Consider the following 19,800-nt stretch of genomic DNA (forward strand, 5'->3'; position numbering starts at 1 on the left):
AAAAGTAATTTAATTAACTAAAAAACACTCTTTAAGAGAGTGAGAGAGAGAGAGGGAGGCCAAGAAAACTAATTATAATATTATTTTGCACTTATTAGAAATGCAGAGTAAGAAGAAAGCTGCATTCCAGTTGACAAATGGGATAATTAATGATAGAAATGATAACAGAATTGTTTGTGGAAGAGCGAATGTACCGTTCGCTGGATATTAATCGATCTATTAACCAAGCACGCTCTGATAAACGTTTATTGTAGCAGATATAACAATATCCTTCATAAAAAGTAACAACACTTGGAGAAGACCTAAAATCCTTAAATGCGATTCTAAATTCAAGTTTTTCATCCAATTCTGATTTATTTTCTAAAATATTGAAAATAACTAAATGAATTATAAGATGAAATAAGCAAGGGACTCAATTTAGACAAACATTAGCATGATCTACAAGGACAACTAGTGTTGAATGCATAAGCTCCTGTCAAATTTTAAACGTTTGTAGCGGTTCAGACGCGGGAGAAAAAAAATAATTTTAAATAAAATAAGTCTTGTTTTATTTGTTTGTTGAAGTATTTCCAAAACAAAATTAGTCGAGGCATCTTGTCTTTCTCTTAGTTATCGTGTAAAAAATTCTCACTAAGAAGCGGAACAATTTAAAAAATAGCGAATCTGAGATTTTAAAATAGAACAAAATCGACTAAAAATTGTGTACGTACCTCAATGCTCTGTTAAGTGCTTTGAAAATATTCCTAACACTTTTTTCGTTCATAAAATTACAACAGCTAATAAATCCAACAACTTTAAGTTTCACTTTTATTTTAACGAACATTACACTACTTTTTAATTTCCCTTTTTCAGATTTTGGTTTCTGCGATTAATAGAATATTAAAGAAAACTATAATTCGATAACGAACACGATTTTTTTAAAAGTCAAATTCTGTATTTTTAGGACACATTGAAGCTCTTCAAAGAAAATAAATTGTGAAATATGATGCCTTTAACGAAACAATTTTACAGATAGAGATTCCCTACCTCCCCTCCTCGGTTTTTGACCTTTTTGTATCATTGTACGCAGTGCAATGATAATGGTACAACATATTCTTTTCAGCCATGCTAGGAAGCGGAAGACAAAGGCACAGATAGAGAGAGGTCTCGCGTTACGTCAAACATCACGAACCAAGAACGATGACGTCAATTTTCACCTCATTGCCTAGTTTACAACTTGCATTGGAAATAGAATAATGATAATCCCACGACGCAAAACATTTATAACATCATTCCGCAAAAAATCTTTAATCATGTCCATGGAAGAAACCAAACTAATTCAGGTTATTTTACAGTTACATTCAAAATATTAATTTTTTTGGTTTTTAAATCCAATAAAAATCAGAATTTTGAGATCCTAAAATTATTTGATTCTCTGTCAAATACACATACATTAAAACAATATATACATGATCCATATTAAAAAACAAAAAGGAATTCTAAAACATAACATACATGATATAAATTTTTAAAAAATGATCTTCACTTTTATTTCCTACTTTAATTCACCATTCTAATTAATTTTATTGGTGATTTTAGCTGATAGATAAACAAAATGCAAAAAAATGGAATGAGCAATACATAAATGAATATTAAGAATTACATTATTTTATGCAATCACAAGGATATCATATTTAAAGGACAAGGTAATAATAAATAGGAACACAATAATTATGGTAAATAATCGTGCTGCTAAAATAAAATGATCTTTTTACTTCATTATATTTCTATAACAAAACTACATAACTTTTTTTATACTAGTGATGCAATGAAAAATATAAAGCAGGGACAAACTAACAAATAACACCACATTAAAAATAACTGTCAAGATCACTTTATATTTATAGTTTTATTGATGGAATAAATGGTATTTAAAGAATTTTGTAAAGAAAGGGCAAAACAATTGGTATGGTCAGAGGTTCCAAAATGATCTGATGATCCCAAAAATAATTCAATAATTAAGGATAAAAGACTAACAAAATAAATAAATTACTATTCATTTAAAAATTATAAAAAATTGTTTCATTAATTGTAGTAGAATTATTAATGTTTTATGTATTATTTCTATAGTCTGACTACAAATATTGGGCTCTCAAAACACTAAAACAAATAATGGGCTAGCTTGATAATACAAACCACAAAAACTTTAAAGATTATACATATAAAAAAAAAAAAAAAAAAACCTAAAATAATTTAAATTTATTTTAAATATTATAATTTTAACCAAGTGATAATTTGTTTTTATTTCCATATTACAAGAAATGTAATAAAAAAAAAAGATTGTGCTTTAAATGGGAAATTTAATTTTCTTAATATAAATTCGGTATTCATGAATTGCATATTAATATTAGAAAAAATTAATGAAAATAAAGCATCCAATTTGTAATCAATTACTTTGCTTCGACATAAAATAACATTCTAAAAAGGAGTAAATAAGAAATTAATAAAATATTATTTTAAAAATAATATTCTCAGGTAATTTTCAGACTTCTTAATATGTTATCTTATCTACTGTCAAGACAATTAACTACATACTATTTTAGAAAAAAAATTTTTATGTAAATACATAATCTTATCAGTTGACACTAAGTGATTCAAAATTATGACCATGATGATTTAAGAGATTTATATTAGAAAATGCTTAAAATTAAAGTTAGTTTGTTTTATTATTTTTCAAATTAATAAAATTTATTAAATGGTATCAATGTTTCGATATTCATTAAATAATTTATTGAAAAAATCATGAAGCAAAATTAAATTAAGATAGTGAGAATAATTCAATATCAATCACATGGTATAACATAACAGTAATTCCAAGATGAACTAGGGGTGTCTTATATATAAATTTTGGTTGAAAAAAGAAATAGGAACCATATTTAATTGATTGATAGATTTCAATTTATGAATTACATTAGGTATACATAATCGACAGCACTAATGTGGATATTCTAAGTTTTAAAACCACAGATAAACTAAATTTATACTTATCACCAACTTGTCAATAATGCTATCTAGAAACATAAAAAATAATCGTATTCTTACCATTGGGTCCATATTTCTCTTGATTCCGCTTGACCTGGTCAAGTGTGAGCCCCTTTTCCCTATCGACATTGAAATAACTCAAAGTTTCATCCACTGTTTTACAGTGGGCGTCCTCCATGATTTTTCTTGTTTTATTACCGAATCATTAACTATTTACAACCTGAAACAGACATAAAAATTTATCAGACATGGAAAAGTGAGAAAATTACACATTTCATCAGTAATTAATATTTAAAATAAATAACAGAATTAAGTGAGTTAAACAATAATGTATAGCAAGAATTAATTCAAAATTCTATAAATAACCTAATAACATAAATTAAAATTTAGGATGAATTTACATTATTTCAAAAACTTTAAAAGGGGAAATTAATGTTCATGACCATTAATTGAAAAAATACAACATGAATGAATATTAAAAGCTATCACCGGCAACTTTAATTAACTTTATATAAATATCTTATAAAATTTATGCCACCATACTAATTATTTCCAAGAAGGCATGATATGGTAAGGTTATATTTACAAACTAAAATCTGCTATTATTCATTTCTAAATTCTTAATAGGCCTTACTTGGGATATTTCTTAATATTACATACCTTACAAGTAATCCTCGGAAGTAACGGACGTAAAATTTCATAAAATTGAGCCACTCCGTTCTAATTCTAATATCACAAATCTTACGAAAAATGAGATAAAATGAAAACGAAAAATACTATCTACAAAATTTTAAGAGTATACTAGTTACACGAATCGTATAAAAAATAAAATTGTCATTCATTAGGAAGGCTTAGTTACATAGAAGACAAAAATCGTATGATGACAAATTCAACTTTATTCTGAGCACTGCTAGCTTGATATCAGTGGGCACCTGGTCACATGGCATTTACGTAACTTCTGATTAGCGGTATACCTTCTCTTCGGAAATAAAACGTCGGATGAATATAGTAAAACCAGACAATAACTACAAACGATTTAATAAGTATCGAGGAAGGGGGGAGACGTAAATTCATACCAACTGATTCTCAGGAAAGAGTAGAGGCTGAAGTATGTAACGGGCATGTGGAGTGTGCTGATTGGTCGACAACTTGTTGATCTGAGGACCGCGTAATTTGAAAATGTTGCTGAATCATACACGCAAGATTAATCTTTTTACAAGTACAATACGTTCATAAAACAATATATTTATTAAAAAATTAACTTTTTTATTTATCCAGGGCGTTGTAGGTAGTAGATTCTTCATTGTTTACTTGTAGTATGAGAGCATTAATATAACTATATGTTTTTACAAAACAAAAATGAAATAGCAATTGAATTAAATACCACCTCCGTATTTTCCTTTAAAATTATGAAGTTTATAAATAAAAGCATTTATGCAATTGATATAAAATAAATTTATAGGTACTCATTTCTCTAGATATGAAAAAAACAAAACAAAAACAGGTCTCCAAATTGTGGAGCTTTCAGTATTGCTCCCAGCGCTACCTATTGTATGTATAAAAAAAGAGTTGCAGATATTCAAGGTAAGAAATTTGTTATTTTAATGTCTTTGAATTTTGTTATGCAATATTTGAGAGAATTTAAATTCAATAACCTCTGATTATTAAAGCTTAAATTTAAATATATATATATGTATGCAATTGTATATGTATACATATGAAAATACTTTGTTTCTTCTTCATTGATTTGGGATTTACTTTAAAGTAAGATTTTATTATATTTGACCTTGTTGTTTGTATCAAAGTGTGAGAAGTTGATATTTTCTATTCCATAATGTGGGCTTCTGGGTTGTTAAAACAGCTTAGCCTTATTGCATTGAATTAATCCAATAAAACATATTACAAAAGCTCCAATTCACATATTTATTAAAATAACTTCTACAAATAAACATATAACGGGTATTTGATACCTGTTAAATATCTTACTTGATTAATTATAAGTCTTTGCCAGCATTTGGATAAATATTAATATAATGAATAACTATTGCAGCGATGTGAATAAACATTTATTTAAGAAAAATTTAGAAAGTATCAATGTTTAATTTTATATTATGTGGTTTTAGTAATTAATTAGATATATTTGTCTTCTTTCTTTGGTAGCAGGCCATAATAAACTTGAATAGTGTTACATTCATATTTTATTTTTGTTTTTTTATGTTTCAGGAATATATATCTTCCTTTTCAGCACCTAAATTTTAACAATATTTTTATAGCACATAGTATTTTGTAGTATTCCTGAAACATCCATCAATAAACAAATGATGCATGAATAGAACTCTATTGTGTTCTTACTGTGATCTGTGGGCAAAGAAAGAATAAAAGTTTAAAGTAATGCTCTGGAAGTTCAAGAGTTGAACTAAGAAGTAATTAGATAATGAGACTAAGGAATGGTACAATCTTTTAAGCATTACAAATTTATTGGGATTTAGTTCAAAATATTAAATTGTAGTTTTTTTATTACAAACCAACATTTCAGTGTTTGTTTCTGTATTGATACCCATGACTCATAAGGTTAAGCCAAAATGTTGGCTTAAAATAAAAAAACAGTTAATATTTTGTTTTTAAGTCACTTTAACTGAAACTTCAATAAATATATATCAATATAGTTCATTACCCTTAACTGTATTATTTTTAAGTGAAAAAGAAGTAATTTGTGTGATTCGAATATCTTGCTTAGATTTTTATTTTATTATTTATTAATACAGATTCAAAGCAACTATTATTTACTAAATCATACATGAATTTTGGCTAGGAACGGGCTTATATTATATATAGAGACAGAAATAAATATTCATAAGAATTACCTATTAATAGTTTTTTAATAATTTTGCATAAATGGAATTAGTTTTAACCCTAGAGCTACACTTACTATAGACGCAGTACTCAGTCACAAATAAACAAACCTTTAAGTCTTTGACATTTGAACTGTGTTGGATGAGGTCCACTCTTTTGAATCCAAGACTATCTTTGAACCTACATTCAATAAGGTTGTTTTGGCTATTGAATCAAAGTTGAGATCATGATATTTGCTTTTAAATAGGATCAATAGAAAATTATTGAAGTTGATCAGTAAGTGGTGGTGAGTATAGAGGTTTTTAGAGAATTAATTTAAACTTCTCGATGTGTAGTATTACTTTGACTTTTTAAATACTCCACAGCGATAGGTGTCTGCATTCCCTCAGGTTGATGGCCTTCTGGCTTTTGTTTTGGCAAAGTGTTAATTCAGTTAGGTTATACCTTTTAAATTTTGACATAAAATTTAAAAAAATTGTCTACCCCAATTTGTATAATAATTAGCGATGGGAATTTTTATGTTTTCATACATTTTGTGTTCTTCAACTTCTATAAACATGATTTCAGTTCCTTTAAATATATTTTTTGACATTTTTAACAATTTTATTTTTAAATATTTCAACGTTTTTACATTTTTTTATTGTAAGTACAACTGATAATTATAAAGGATTTAAGTCTATATTATTGATTTTTCAGGAGGCGAAAAAAAAAGTTCACAAAATTCTGTGTAAAAACTTATCTGTTCAACACAGTTTTAACCAGGATATCACCCTTCTATACTACTTAAAACCTTTACACGTATCAATCAAAAAATTTTTCTGATTCTGACTATGTACTTTCAACAAAGACATTTTTTAAACATAAATCCTGTATACATATCAGTACAGACATTTCCCATTTTATTTTACATATTTAAACAATTTCACTTTCCTTACCACCTGAGGTAAGGTTAGTATTGTAATGAGTTGAATATTTAATGTGCATGTTTCGATGGATCTATCCGTTTTAGGGATTTCTGATTCCAAAAATATGAATAAATAAAGAAAGTAAAAATAAATAAAAAATAATAAATAACAAAAAAATTCCTAGCTATTGGTCTGTTTGTGCTACAATTAAATGTTGAATTGGGCCGATTCTGTTGCCATTTTTATTTTTTTATTAGGATTTAAGCCTCCAATTTTTTTTTATAAATTGGGTAATCTATGCCCAATTGTTGCCTAGTTTTTTCCCTAGACTGTAATGCAAAAACGGCTCTAACTATTCCGATGAAACTTGTTTAAAGCATCCTTCTTAGAACCCTTTAACGTTTCATATACATATGACATAAATCCTAGAGAAAAAGCAGAAGCTGGTAAAATCTCGCCTCGGGCGCCAACAACTCGTGCGACAGTCCAGTATATCCTCAACTCCTCTAGTAACTTTGGTTCGTACTATAGAAATTTTCGTAGCTAATTATAATATAAACTTAAATGTTTAAAATAAACCATGTATATTTTAAAATCTGAAGGATTAGCAGAACTTTTGATTGTGGTGATAATTTTTTTCTTCAATTAATATATACATATCAAAGAACAAAATTTTTCTTATTGAGAAATGGAATGAAATCGATATCCACTTTTCGGGGATTAGCGATTTGTGAAAATCTAAAAAAAGCTTGAAATCATAACAGCATACAAAAACGGAAGGGAAACACGAGGCAGACAAGAGGATCTCTGCTATATATTTAGATGGCTGAAGGCAAGACTGAGGTATTTAAGGAGTTTAGTTTAGGCAGAAAAAGAAACACTTAAACAAACCCTATTTCAATCAAATCACTGGAACACTGTTCTCTTCACAGTGGCAACGGTAGATAGAGCAAGTGTGCCAAATCGGCGTGTAGTCGGGCGGTGAAGTTTTGGATTATGTATTTAAATGGATTGTAAAACGAGTTTTACCCTTTGAAGTTAGTTGTTTATGTTAACATGTCTCTTCACTAGCACTTATATAAGGTTAATGCGTTCTAAGGCGTTTAGTGTAAACTTGGCAGTTTGTGACCGACGTTGTGTCTTAATTGGGGAGTTAGAACCAATCTAAATGACGTAACAAAAACAATTGAGAATGGAAAAGAAGATACAGTTTAATATATAATATAATTTATTAGCATAAAATCAAATTAATAAAAAATATATATCGGCGAGGTTTTTCTATATGTAAAATTAATTTATGAATAAGGAAAAATAGGTTTGAAGATTAATAAATTCAAATATTTTTTTTTTAAATAACGATCGCCATCTGACCGTATATTATGGACCCCTATCCTAAACCGTTGGTCCCTCCCCTAACCATTACTCACACCTGCATCCCTTCGGTGGTGTTGGATCCTGAGTAATACGCATTTCTAAATAAATATTTTAAATAACGTTATGTTTATATGTTAAGTAAGCTTATTTCTACGAGGTTTAAACTCTATGATGTACCATTTCTTCTCACAAGCAGCGACAATTTTAATAATAATTTGTATAATTGTTCGAAATTCTAAGGTTTATTTTTAATCACAAATAAGGGTGACAACGGATGTTTTAACTTAAATAAAATCCCTCTCAGAGCAATTATTGTTGTAGTGATTGTCAATTAAAGGGAAAATAATGGATCGGGAATGTCGTGAAAATTAGTATTTTCCTGTCCTTTTTTTTTTTTTTTTTTTTTTACTAATCTTAAAGCAATCCTCGATAAATTGCATATAAATTGAAACTGTTTAATGCACGCTACAACCCTATAAAAATAGCTTCAAACACAAAGAACCTACTATGAAGAAATTATGAGAAATGGTTCAGCAATCACGATTTGAGACGGTTTGATTCCATGGTAGAGCGGCATGCAAGAAGGAAAAGCCGAAAGGTATTTTCTACGGTCGAGGTCCACGAGAAACTAAAGGCAGGAAATAAAGTTCAAATCTGGCCTTGAATTGTTGACTTTTATTTCATCACCGTCTCACTGAATGAAAAACCTTCCCAAACTGGTTAAAATAAGGTGATACCTATAAGTACCCCATCTGTACATTAAAAATGGAAGGGGGTAAATATATATATTTAAAAAATAGTTTTAAAGTCAAATACAATAATTAAAAGATATTATCAAATCGAAAAATTCTAATGGCGCTTTGCAAACACACTGGACATCAAATTGTCGCTTGCTGTAATTATGACTTATGTACCCTTTTCCCACCCATACCCTCAATTCTGATTTGTAACTTGGCAATCTAAACTTCAAACATTCCGTAAACTTCTCCCTTTGAAAATCCGTTTAACATTTCGGGTAATGACGGATAAGAAGCAAACGTGGTTTTTAACGAATGCGGCGGAAGGTGGAGCTCTCTCCTCTAATATCTAGCTTAGGCACGATGAGTTCTTGTTCCCTTAATTAGTCTCAGTCATGCAGGAGCTGTTTGTTTGAAAACTTGTTTCGTTTCATCTCGAACCCTTTGATTTGAGCAACTTTATTACTTCAGGATCCATTGTTCAAGATGTTAAAGATAAAAGGGAGATCCTTACGGCTATTGTTGATAAGAACTCAACTTCGTTGTTATATACAACTCTTTCCCAATCCACAATTCCGTTCTAAGGATTATTATTCAAAATTTTTATAAATTATCGAATAGCGTCATAGTAGCAGATGTTAAGATGATGATTTATTGATTAAATAGATATTCTAACCAATATGTCCATTAATCAAATAATTAGGAAAGAAATAGAAATAATTTATATCATCAATAAACTTATTTTTTTATTATGTAATATTACGTTCTTTCTTGTATTAGGACAATGGTTTTAGAGATCATAGAGCTCACTCACACCGTTCTAAAAAATATATGATTTAAATGATAAAAAAAATAGGAGATATAGGAATAAAAAAAAATAACTTAAAATACAATAATATCTTAAACACAATCATTCCTATTAACAATATTTAAACCCAGCCTGGGGAACTCTGAACTTAGCTCTTTACCCCAGTTGTTGAAGAAATAACAGGACTCCGGAGGATCCCGGCGCTTCTCTCTTAACCGCGTCACTGATATATTAATGATTTAATACTCTGTTTGAATCATATGCAACAGAGATTTCTGATATTTGTTTTTTATATTTTAACATTTTCGATCATTTATCCTTGCATTAGTTAACTTAATGGTATTTGACACTTTTTAGAATTGTTGTTCATTTTGACGTTGTTTAATTTTATAATTCAAAAAAATTAATCTAATGTATATTATTTGGGCATTCAAATTTTGTTATTCATGGACTTACGCCAGAAAATCATATATACTTAAAAGACATAAACCTCTCTTGAATTTATATCGAGTCTTGAGCGTAAATCCACAGCGTAAGCAGTTCTTGGTAAAGGAAGTAATAGATAACAAACCGTTCAATGGTCACCCTATAAATTTCTCAATAAAAACAATGGGCAATCTTCTCGCCTTGAACGAGACGTTAGAGTGGAAACACCTTGCTTATTCTTAACCAAACACAAAGATTTAAGTTATATATCTTTAAATTAATTAAAGTAGAGCAATATAAATTTGAAGATTATTATTAATTCCATTTTTTTTTCACAAAGTTTCATAAAACCTTCTCCCTTTGAACACATACCTTCTATATTTAATCAAAATTTTGCAATTGGACAAATTTGTCCATAGCGACTCAATAAAATAGTCCCCCTTTAATTTCAATACATTTAACTGTAATCTTTCAAATGCTTTGTTCCTAATTATTAATATTATAACTAGAGTCCGAAAACTTGAAAAGTGCAATAAAAACTAAAATGTGCATGATAAAAACCCAAATCCAGCGATAATTAACTTTATTGTTTAATTTATTATATTAATACAAGGATAGCTTTGCCTAACCTTGTTTGAACCAAATTAAACTTGAAAAATACTCTCTGCATTAATTCAAAGATACATAAAAAAACGAAATTGCTCTGATTAAAAAAAAGGTTTGCACACTTAAGTTAAAACCAACATTCCATATCTATACTAAAAATCTATAAATAAAAACCTGACAATAGATGGATCTGCAGCAAGGAGGAGGTTCTCTATTTTTGGCTGTTTAATTATAAACTGGACAATTAATGTTATAAGAGAGAAGTAATAGATTATATACAACACAAATATAAATTTAGCCTTTTCAGAAAAGAATTTATCAGAAGAGCTTTGTATCAATCGCGTAGGGCCCTAAACTTGACTTTGAAGTTCCTATGAAAACGAATTATCGCCAACTAAAGGCCAACCACTTAACTCCGAAAGGCAGCTGATGAAGGCAGACTCTAAGATTAGTTTCAATTTCGCCCATAGGCAGATAAAACTGGTTTCTTTTATGAGGTCAGGTTTATTTTCATTCATTCCGCATGGATGTGTAAATACTCTACATTGGATATGTCAGCCCAGTTCTTATAATATGCACCAATCATGAAAAACGTTTAACATGGAAGAATTTAAACAAGTTTTTGAATTCCTATCCAAGGAGTGTATAAAACGAAAGGCTCATTGATCTCTAGAAATAATTCTTGGAAGTCTTTTAGTCCGTGCGATGTGAACCAGAAGCAAGACTACAGAAAGTAACCAACCAGGCAAGAAATTGAAACCACAAGCCTTTAGTTCCACGGTTCACCGCACGGTCCACAGCCACCAGGATTGGGTCTTACCAAAATTACTGACCTACATTGAATGCGATCCAGATCTTGTATTGATTAAATCTATTCTCCTAAGTCGTGGGAGCAATGGAGAAATATAGAAAAACTGTTTTGGTTCTACTAATAGATGTAGAATATTCAAAAGTTGAGAGAGAATATCTCAGATGTGCTTGTTATTCTGATCTAAGATTTACAAGTATTTTCCTCATTCTGGGAAATCTGAATTATAGTCTTGTTTTTGAACGAACTAGACTAAAAATAGTTTTAATATCTATAGTTACATCCATAACTTCGGGTTAATGTCCGAATATTAATTACTTTACACCAACAAGACTCACAACAGGACTGACGAGGACTCGCAATGAAGATCGAAACGTCTGCTCTAGATGAATTTTATTATTTTTAATTGTTGTTTTTCTTGAAAGCGACTCGAACCATCTCATTATTATTATTTTTTTAAATTCTTCTGTAGAAAATTAACGACAGAAATTATTTTTAATTTACTAATCATGAAGGAATTTCGTTTCTTAATATATAAAGGAATAAAATTTTGTGCCATTAGATTTTGCCTCAATTCTATCTAGTACTACAATAGAAACCCCACTAACCGGACATCTGAAGACTTGATTTGACTAAAATTAATCCGTGATTTAAGTATTAAAAAGAAAAATATTAACAGAAATATGAAGTATTGTTTTATGACCTTTCCATTATATATATGTGTATTTCTAATAGGTATGCACAGATTTTATTGTATAATTGCAAACATAGAAAAGGCGCGATGAATACAATGTACAAAGTGACATTGATAGTATAGTTATTTTTTGAAAAAAAAGTTTTATTTTAATTTTTTTTTCCACTTTTATGTAGTTTTTAAATTAAAATTCTTTAATTTTCATCGAATCGAATAAAAAAAATCTGCCACATCTGCCATCTAAGGATTTTCTCTGAGACTACTGAGTTTTTTGGCATGTATTATAATTAATGGAGAATAGGTATTATGTAATTTTTAATCAGAGCTAATTACCTAATAAAGCTCTTGAGTGTGATGTAACCTTCGGAAGATTTTTACTGATAACAGAACAGGATGTTCCCCTTAAAAAGTCTTTACAGAATTACAATAATTAATTTTTATGTTGATTTCTTTCTTATTTCATAATAGTTTTTTATACGTATTAAAAAAAAAAGTTAAATCTGTACAGCTACAATTCATCAGTTGTACAGTCCTTGAAGAATCAGGAGTGCAATAATTTGTAGGTGGTAGTAGAACAGCAGTTGTACAAGGAGGTGATTTGGTCAGAATCATATTCGACTGTTCTAATAATCCGTAAAGTTTGTAATAACTACTTATACAGTTACTTTATATTTCTTTTACTTCAGGAATTAAGTAATCGTTGGTAAAATTTAAAAAAAAAAAGTAGTACTGTATTTAACAGTTGTAATTTTTTTAACAGTTGTATTTTTATTATGAACATTAATTTAAAAGGATGATTAATTATATTTAAATTAAATTTGTACTGTGGTACAACCCATGAAGGGTCGTGTTCCCCGAACCCACCGAGTAACAGTTATTACAACTTGGAGTTACTCCTAACCCGGGTCCTCAGTAGCTTGGCCTTACCACTGAATCACCCCGCTCACTTGTACATGTATATATATGTTATTTCAGCACCTCAGCCCATTAATATATTGAAGAGATTTTAGTTTTTAATTTATTCTCATGTTTAAAATATTCTCTGTCACAGCAACATACTTATTAATATGTTTTCTTTAAGATTACTACCTGTGGTAATGATTACTTTATCAGTGCCCGGGAGATAAGTTATCTGAAATGAGAGCCACATCACGCCACGGACAGGTTTCTAAACTGTTAGTTATCTTTTAGTGTATACGTCGAAATATTTGACAAATATTAGTCATAATTTTTTTTTTTACATATATAACCTACGAAGGACTAGATGTATGAAGCATATCGGCAAAAATGTGAAACCATGTAATAGGCCAATCCCTACTTTTCAAAGAGAGACATATTGACTTAAACAAAATCTATTGTACTGAGGTGTGTTTTGTTTAATAGTATAGACAAGCAAGTTATATAATATCAAGTATAAAAAATTAATAATTAACTTTATAGTGTATAAAATTTACAGAATATTAAAAAAATCTAATTGTAACAGTTTTTGATTTACACTTTTACCGACGACCTATTTCATCTTTGGACTCAATTATATATATAATTAACTTCTTTTACGATTGACTAAACGAGACATAATCGAATGATATCATAATTGTCTAACCTTGAAATCAAAGATGATTCCTTGAAATTCCACTTACCGTTAATGGTTTTTAAAGTTAATTTAGCATAAGGTAGATATAGATACTTAAACTGTCTGTTGGATTTCAAGTATTGAACAAATGTATGGAAAAATATGAATCCGAATTACATTCATGGTTTCTGGAATAATTTTAGTTATTTCTAAAAATCATTCATTTCAATGCCATTTATTTTGTTATTAACATATTTTTTTTTAATATTTCAATGATACTCTTTTTATCAACTCTTCATGTAGTAAAAATACTGTATGGACCACCTAAATCCACATAATTTTGAAGGAAAGTATTCTGATAAAAATGGCTATTTACTGCTACATGCATAAACATGAATATGAATGTACAGATTATTCCTAAACTTTCTGAAACTATTAAGTAAAATTATTCCTTGAACCAAAATTAACATATTTCAGTTTACATAAACATGCGTCTACCTTGTTTACTAAAAATTTTAAATTAAAAATCACAATGACACAGACTTTTAATTTTATAGCATGTTTAGTTCATTTGTTAATAAAGAGTATAAAGCATGATTAAATTTACGAATCCGTTTCAACATGGCGACTGAAAATTAACTATGATTTTGAACTTTACTCTCTCTAAAAATCCTAAGATTTAGTTTGATATTTTTGAGACGTTTTATTAAAATATCAATGCTGAAAATTTAGGACTTGGAAGTTTACTTCAAAAATATCCCAAAACATCATTTTTTGCTACTTAGGACTCACAAATCAATCGAGACCCAAATTAAACGATTTGTCAAATGGAAATTACAACACAATATTTTTCATTTAATTCATTATAAATGTTTGAAAAAATAAACTCACAGTTGGGCTAAAAGTAATTGAAATCACAATTAGTTTTCTATTACAGTCATTTGAAGCTTGGAAATGAAATAAAAATTTTGATTATTAATTTTATCCACTTGATGAACCACTGTAATTGTAATAATGTTTATTAAGTATATTACAATTACGAGTTGAACCAAAGTAGTAACAATTACATTTTACTGTAATTAGTAATTGTAATTAATTTTTGCTCAACACTGGCTAATGATAAATCACGGATCCCTTAGCCATTGAAACCACTAAGTTTTCACACACACCTGTTAGGAAACGTTTTTCTGACTAATTTAGTTTAATTTATGATTCATAATGCCCAACAAAAATTGTGAAAATAAACATTTTCAAAATAAATTAATATAATATTGTGAGGAATTTTGTTTTGGTTTCCAATCTTTTTTTTTCAATAAATATTTTATGAGTTATGTATTTTTATTTAATCAAAAACCACAGGTATTCGTATCTATTAGATTTAGTAATCATATCCATCTTCTGAGTAAAAATCAAAAATATAAGCTAATTTATGGATTGTACCATTCTTTGTTTTGATTTAAATGTTTATTTGACATTGAATCTGAAATTCGTTTGAACTGAGAATTCCGGGGAAAAATGTTTGACAAACTAACAAAAAAATAATAATAATAATAAATTTAAAAACAGCCCGTAAATCATAAAAAAATAAATAAATTAATTTAAGTTTCTTTCGTTTCGTTAAGATAAGTCGTTCTGAACAATTCTTCTAATGGGAAATCATATAATTCGAAATTAATTGCTTCACAATCACAAGATAAAAACATATTTATCTTTACAAGAAGATATAAAATGAAAGCGCAAACAAATGATACAAGTAAATCTATTTTCAACTCTCTTTAATAGATTTTTTTAGTCAAAATAAACTTTTTTACATTTATATAATACAAACATAAAATTTCATTTCTGTCTACATAAATATTTTATAGTTATAATTTTTTTTAATATCATTAACAGAATACTTTAACAAACGCTTTGTGGTCAACTCAGTGGAACTATTTTACTATTGGTGTTATGTTTGAACCATTCGCTTTGCATATTTTATTCGTAAATCTGGACCTTGCTTCTCGAAATGGAACTGCCACACGTTTCTTTGAAGCAATAGTCGACTCTTGACAGTATTTCACATTGGATTGTTGACATGCGAATCAAAACCACGCCTTGGCAAAAGACAAATGTATATAGGCAGTTCTAAAAATACAGATTTCATCGACATCATAAAAAGTTTTTGCTTGATCTACGGGATTGATTTAAAACAAATGTGCCGAATTAATTAAATAACATTTTGGGACATTACAACAATCAAATGAAATGGTTGATTAGGTGTGCGTTTTTCTTATTTACTCAGGCATTTAATAATAATATACTAGCTTAGATTGAAGGCGGGGAATGCTTACTATTTTTCAATTTCGAAATTTCTTAGCTCGCGCCTTCTACCTAAAAACTTAAAAGATAGAATTTTAAACTATTATCCTTTCCACTGTTCTTTATGGATGCGAAACTTACACAAAGGAAAGAACAGCGTCTAAAGGTTTTTTGAAAATAAAGTAATACGTCAAATATTCGGACCGAAAAAGGATGAGTTAAAGGAAGAATTTAGAACACAACGCTGAATTAATGGAACTGCACTCAGTAAATATAATTTAGGTTATATCATTGTGGCGTATAAGATGGACCTTACCCTTGTAGTGAATGTTCATAAAAAATAAATTGACTATTGACCAAACAATATCTAGAGCAGCGCTTCCCAAAGAGAATGCCTCAACTCATTTTTTCAAAATATTACAAAAGAAAAGAAATTATAATGGCAAATATACAGTGCATTCCAGCATATACTTTGCACTGCTTTTTCTCCTTTTCCTAAATATTCAGCCACTCTAAGGATAATCACACCGACATATTTTTTTTTTAAATAAGAGTGCCATGAAGACTTTTTAGTCCGGCAAGGGCGCCGTGACCAAAAATGTTTGATAACCGCTAACCTGGAGGCAAAAAACACTAGTGACAAACTATGTGATCTCAAACCTAGGTCTAATGTTAATTTTAAAATAAAAGATCCTCTACCAAACCTATCAAAACATGCCTTTTGGACATGTCCTTTCACAGCTAAGGTAGGGCACACTCTTTTCCTGTCTGGTATAATATACATAGGCAAATAATAGCTTCCAATGTTTGCCTCCTCACATTTGACAATCATTGCATATATCGGCAGCACTATCGTCCAATACCGATATTGAAACATACTGCGTCAGGACTAGAGTGTGGACCTACCTTTGCTTTAGACAAGCCCCCAAACAAACCATTGACTCAATATGAAGATCAAAAGGCGGTGGTAATGTCCCAATGTAACTAGACGCTATCCAGAACAGATATGAATAAAATCCAGACGGATCAGCAACTGAAGCAAAAGCTTTCGGGGAACATACCACAGATTTTGATGGAGAGGTTTCTGACAATACACTAGTCCTGGAACAAATGATGGACGTTGAAAAAACGAGTGCTAGTTGGATTTGAATACATAGATTCTGATTGCCTCTTGTCTAGGCAACGCCCATATAGCAACGGGAGAATTGAGTACTGAATAGTTATACTTATAAAAAAAAAACCTTACTGGATCTATCTGTTTTTTTAGTGAGCGGAATGAGCAACAGCAATAAAGTTTAGGAACTGTGTTAACAACATACAGTATAATATATACATAGTACACTATATATTGCAGTATTAGAAATAAAATGTAAATTATAGAGTCGAAAAAAATTAAGTATATCTTAGAATATAGTGTTGAATTATATTGGAATAAATGCTTTGTAAGGATAGTTGGTAGTATATATGTATTTGCAAGAATATGTACGTTCATGGTAGAATATAAAGAATAAATCAATTTTCAACCCTATCCCGCTGATTTTGATGTAGAAGAATTATTTAATGATCAACATATTTGTGATTTGAGGATTATAATTACAAAAGATTTCTAAAACAGTCGGAGCATAGAACACGTATAAATTGCAATGTAATTCCTGGCTCAAGAATATTTATATATCTTGTTCAAAAGTCTGTATTAATTTCTAAAAACTTCGTCTCAGCATTTATTATATATTAAAACATACAGACACAAGGACTCGATTAAGGCGTGTGATGGAAAACGGCCAGAACATACGGACAGACTGGCCGGCAAGGTCGAATGTTCCGATATAGAGCTGTAGCAAATGGTTTTGGCACCGGTGCTGTATATTTCGAGAAATAGCCGAAAAGAGGAGCTCCTCGGGTTTCACTCCGGGACACTAAATATATTCGAGGTGTAGTCCCCGCGGGACGTTGTCCTAGTCACCGAGTGGTGGGGTAAAAAAAAAAAATAACGGAGTATTAATTCTTTATCTTTAGTCAATTTGGCTTATAATATACTAAAAATATGGTTACTTATATAAAGTTAAAATTCTTTTTTACAATTAATTTATTAAACTTCAATTCAATTGAATGAATTATATATTAACATATTTATTATTCATTACAAAAACCAATATAAGATATGATTTAGTGGGTTTTACCTCAAATATTTTTAATGGTTTTATATCAAAACTTGAAATATGGGATTGTTGTATGTGAAAGCTTATTAATACAAAAATATTATAATTTTGATATTCATATTTTCTCATTATTAATCGCTATAATTTTAATATTGATATATATGTCGTAGGGGAATGATAAAAATGGAGATTTGATCAAATCCTAAGGTATATGATCAATTCAAGTAAGATGTTAAAATAAAAACTCTGTGGGCTCATTTCCCAAAAGAAACCCCTTGATTGTTTTGGTGAAAGGATAAAATTATTTTGCTTAGATGTTAAAAGTATTTATCTGGTAAACCAAGCATTATTAAATACAACAATAGTCATTGAAACATAATTTATTCAAAAATAATTAACAGATGAAATAGATACTTAAGCTGATATCTTTAAAAATAAAAAGGACATTTTTAGTGAATGTAATTGATAAATAATGATGTTCATTGATTTTAATTAAAACATGTTGATTTGTGACATCTTGAGTTACACAGTACGTTAAACGAATCTAAACAATATTTGGTTATCAATTTGATCAAATCATTTTCTTCCCTTAGGAAACTCATGCCACAGACTATTTATTTTAACATATTCTGTGAATGTATCATCTACCCTATGAACATGATTAAATCTCCAATTTATCAGCCCTTTACGAGATATATACACATATATATGAGTGTGTATTGGTTATAGCTTTAATATAAAACAAAAATTTCTGAGCTGCAAAAAACTTGCTCAATAATCAATTATCATTTTACTCATTATTTCGTTTGCATGTTTTACTGTTGCATGTCATTACACAAGTATTGTGTAGATTGGAGGGCTCGTGTAGAATGTATTGCTATTTTTAATGCTATTTTTTTAGTGAAAAAAAGGTGAGACTTGGGATGGCAAAAATTATGACCAAATAATTTTGCTGTTTCTATAAAAATTCGTGATTTATGGTCTGTAGGTGGAAGTAAGGAATATAAATTTTGTACCTGAATATAATACGACAGTTTAGCGAAATATACTGTAATCGGAACCGTTCGGATGGTTATGACTTTTCGAGCCTGAATCAGATTTTATTCTTAAAATTATTTTATTTTTTTTATTTACCCATTGATAGTTATTGGTGACTAAGAAAACTTTTTTCTCGAAATAAACAAATTTAAAGTTACTATAGTAAAAGATTTGTTAATAAACCGTCATTTAAACCCTGTAAGACTATTCTAATAAGAATAAAACCTAGCTGATATCAAAAACCATTTAATTCAGCTTCGAAATGGCGAGTTTTATCGAAACGTTAGAGTCGTTTTCGAGAAAATCGAAAAAATGTGAAAAATCGAGTCTATAAAGCTGCTCTTCCGATTAGTCGATTTCATGAAAAGACCTAAATATATAATTTCAGTTTCCTATGACTTTTCGTTTTTGAGCTAGACTGTTCACACAAAGACACACCGACCTTATCACATCAGAAATTTTGCAAGACTGGAATAATACCTTCCCTCACTATATAT

At 29.1% G+C, this 19,800-nt stretch overlaps 1 protein-coding gene across 5 annotated transcripts in view; it reads right to left on the reverse strand.

Moving 5' to 3' along the window:
* SERCA (ATPase sarcoplasmic/endoplasmic reticulum Ca2+ transporting SERCA) overlaps window positions 1-19,800 on the reverse strand; it is a 94,193-nt gene that overhangs the window by 64,355 nt on the left and 10,038 nt on the right. For 4 of the 5 annotated variants that reach the window (XM_014427751.3, XM_014427750.2, XM_014427747.2 and 1 more), the window contains exon 2: window positions 3,082-3,241. In XM_014427751.3, the coding sequence (XP_014283237.1) occupies window positions 3,082-3,199 (118 nt within the window). In that variant the 5' untranslated portion in view covers window positions 3,200-3,241. Of the gene's footprint in view, window positions 1-3,081; window positions 3,242-3,681; window positions 3,929-19,800 lie in introns of those variants that run through there. The other variant, XM_014427748.3, reaches the window with a different exon arrangement.

The sequence above is a fragment of the Halyomorpha halys genome, unplaced genomic scaffold (assembly GCF_000696795.3).
Source record: "Halyomorpha halys isolate HHAL.00 unplaced genomic scaffold, Hhal_1.1 Scaffold669.1, whole genome shotgun sequence".
In the NCBI taxonomy this organism is placed as follows: domain Eukaryota; kingdom Metazoa; phylum Arthropoda; class Insecta; order Hemiptera; family Pentatomidae; genus Halyomorpha; species Halyomorpha halys.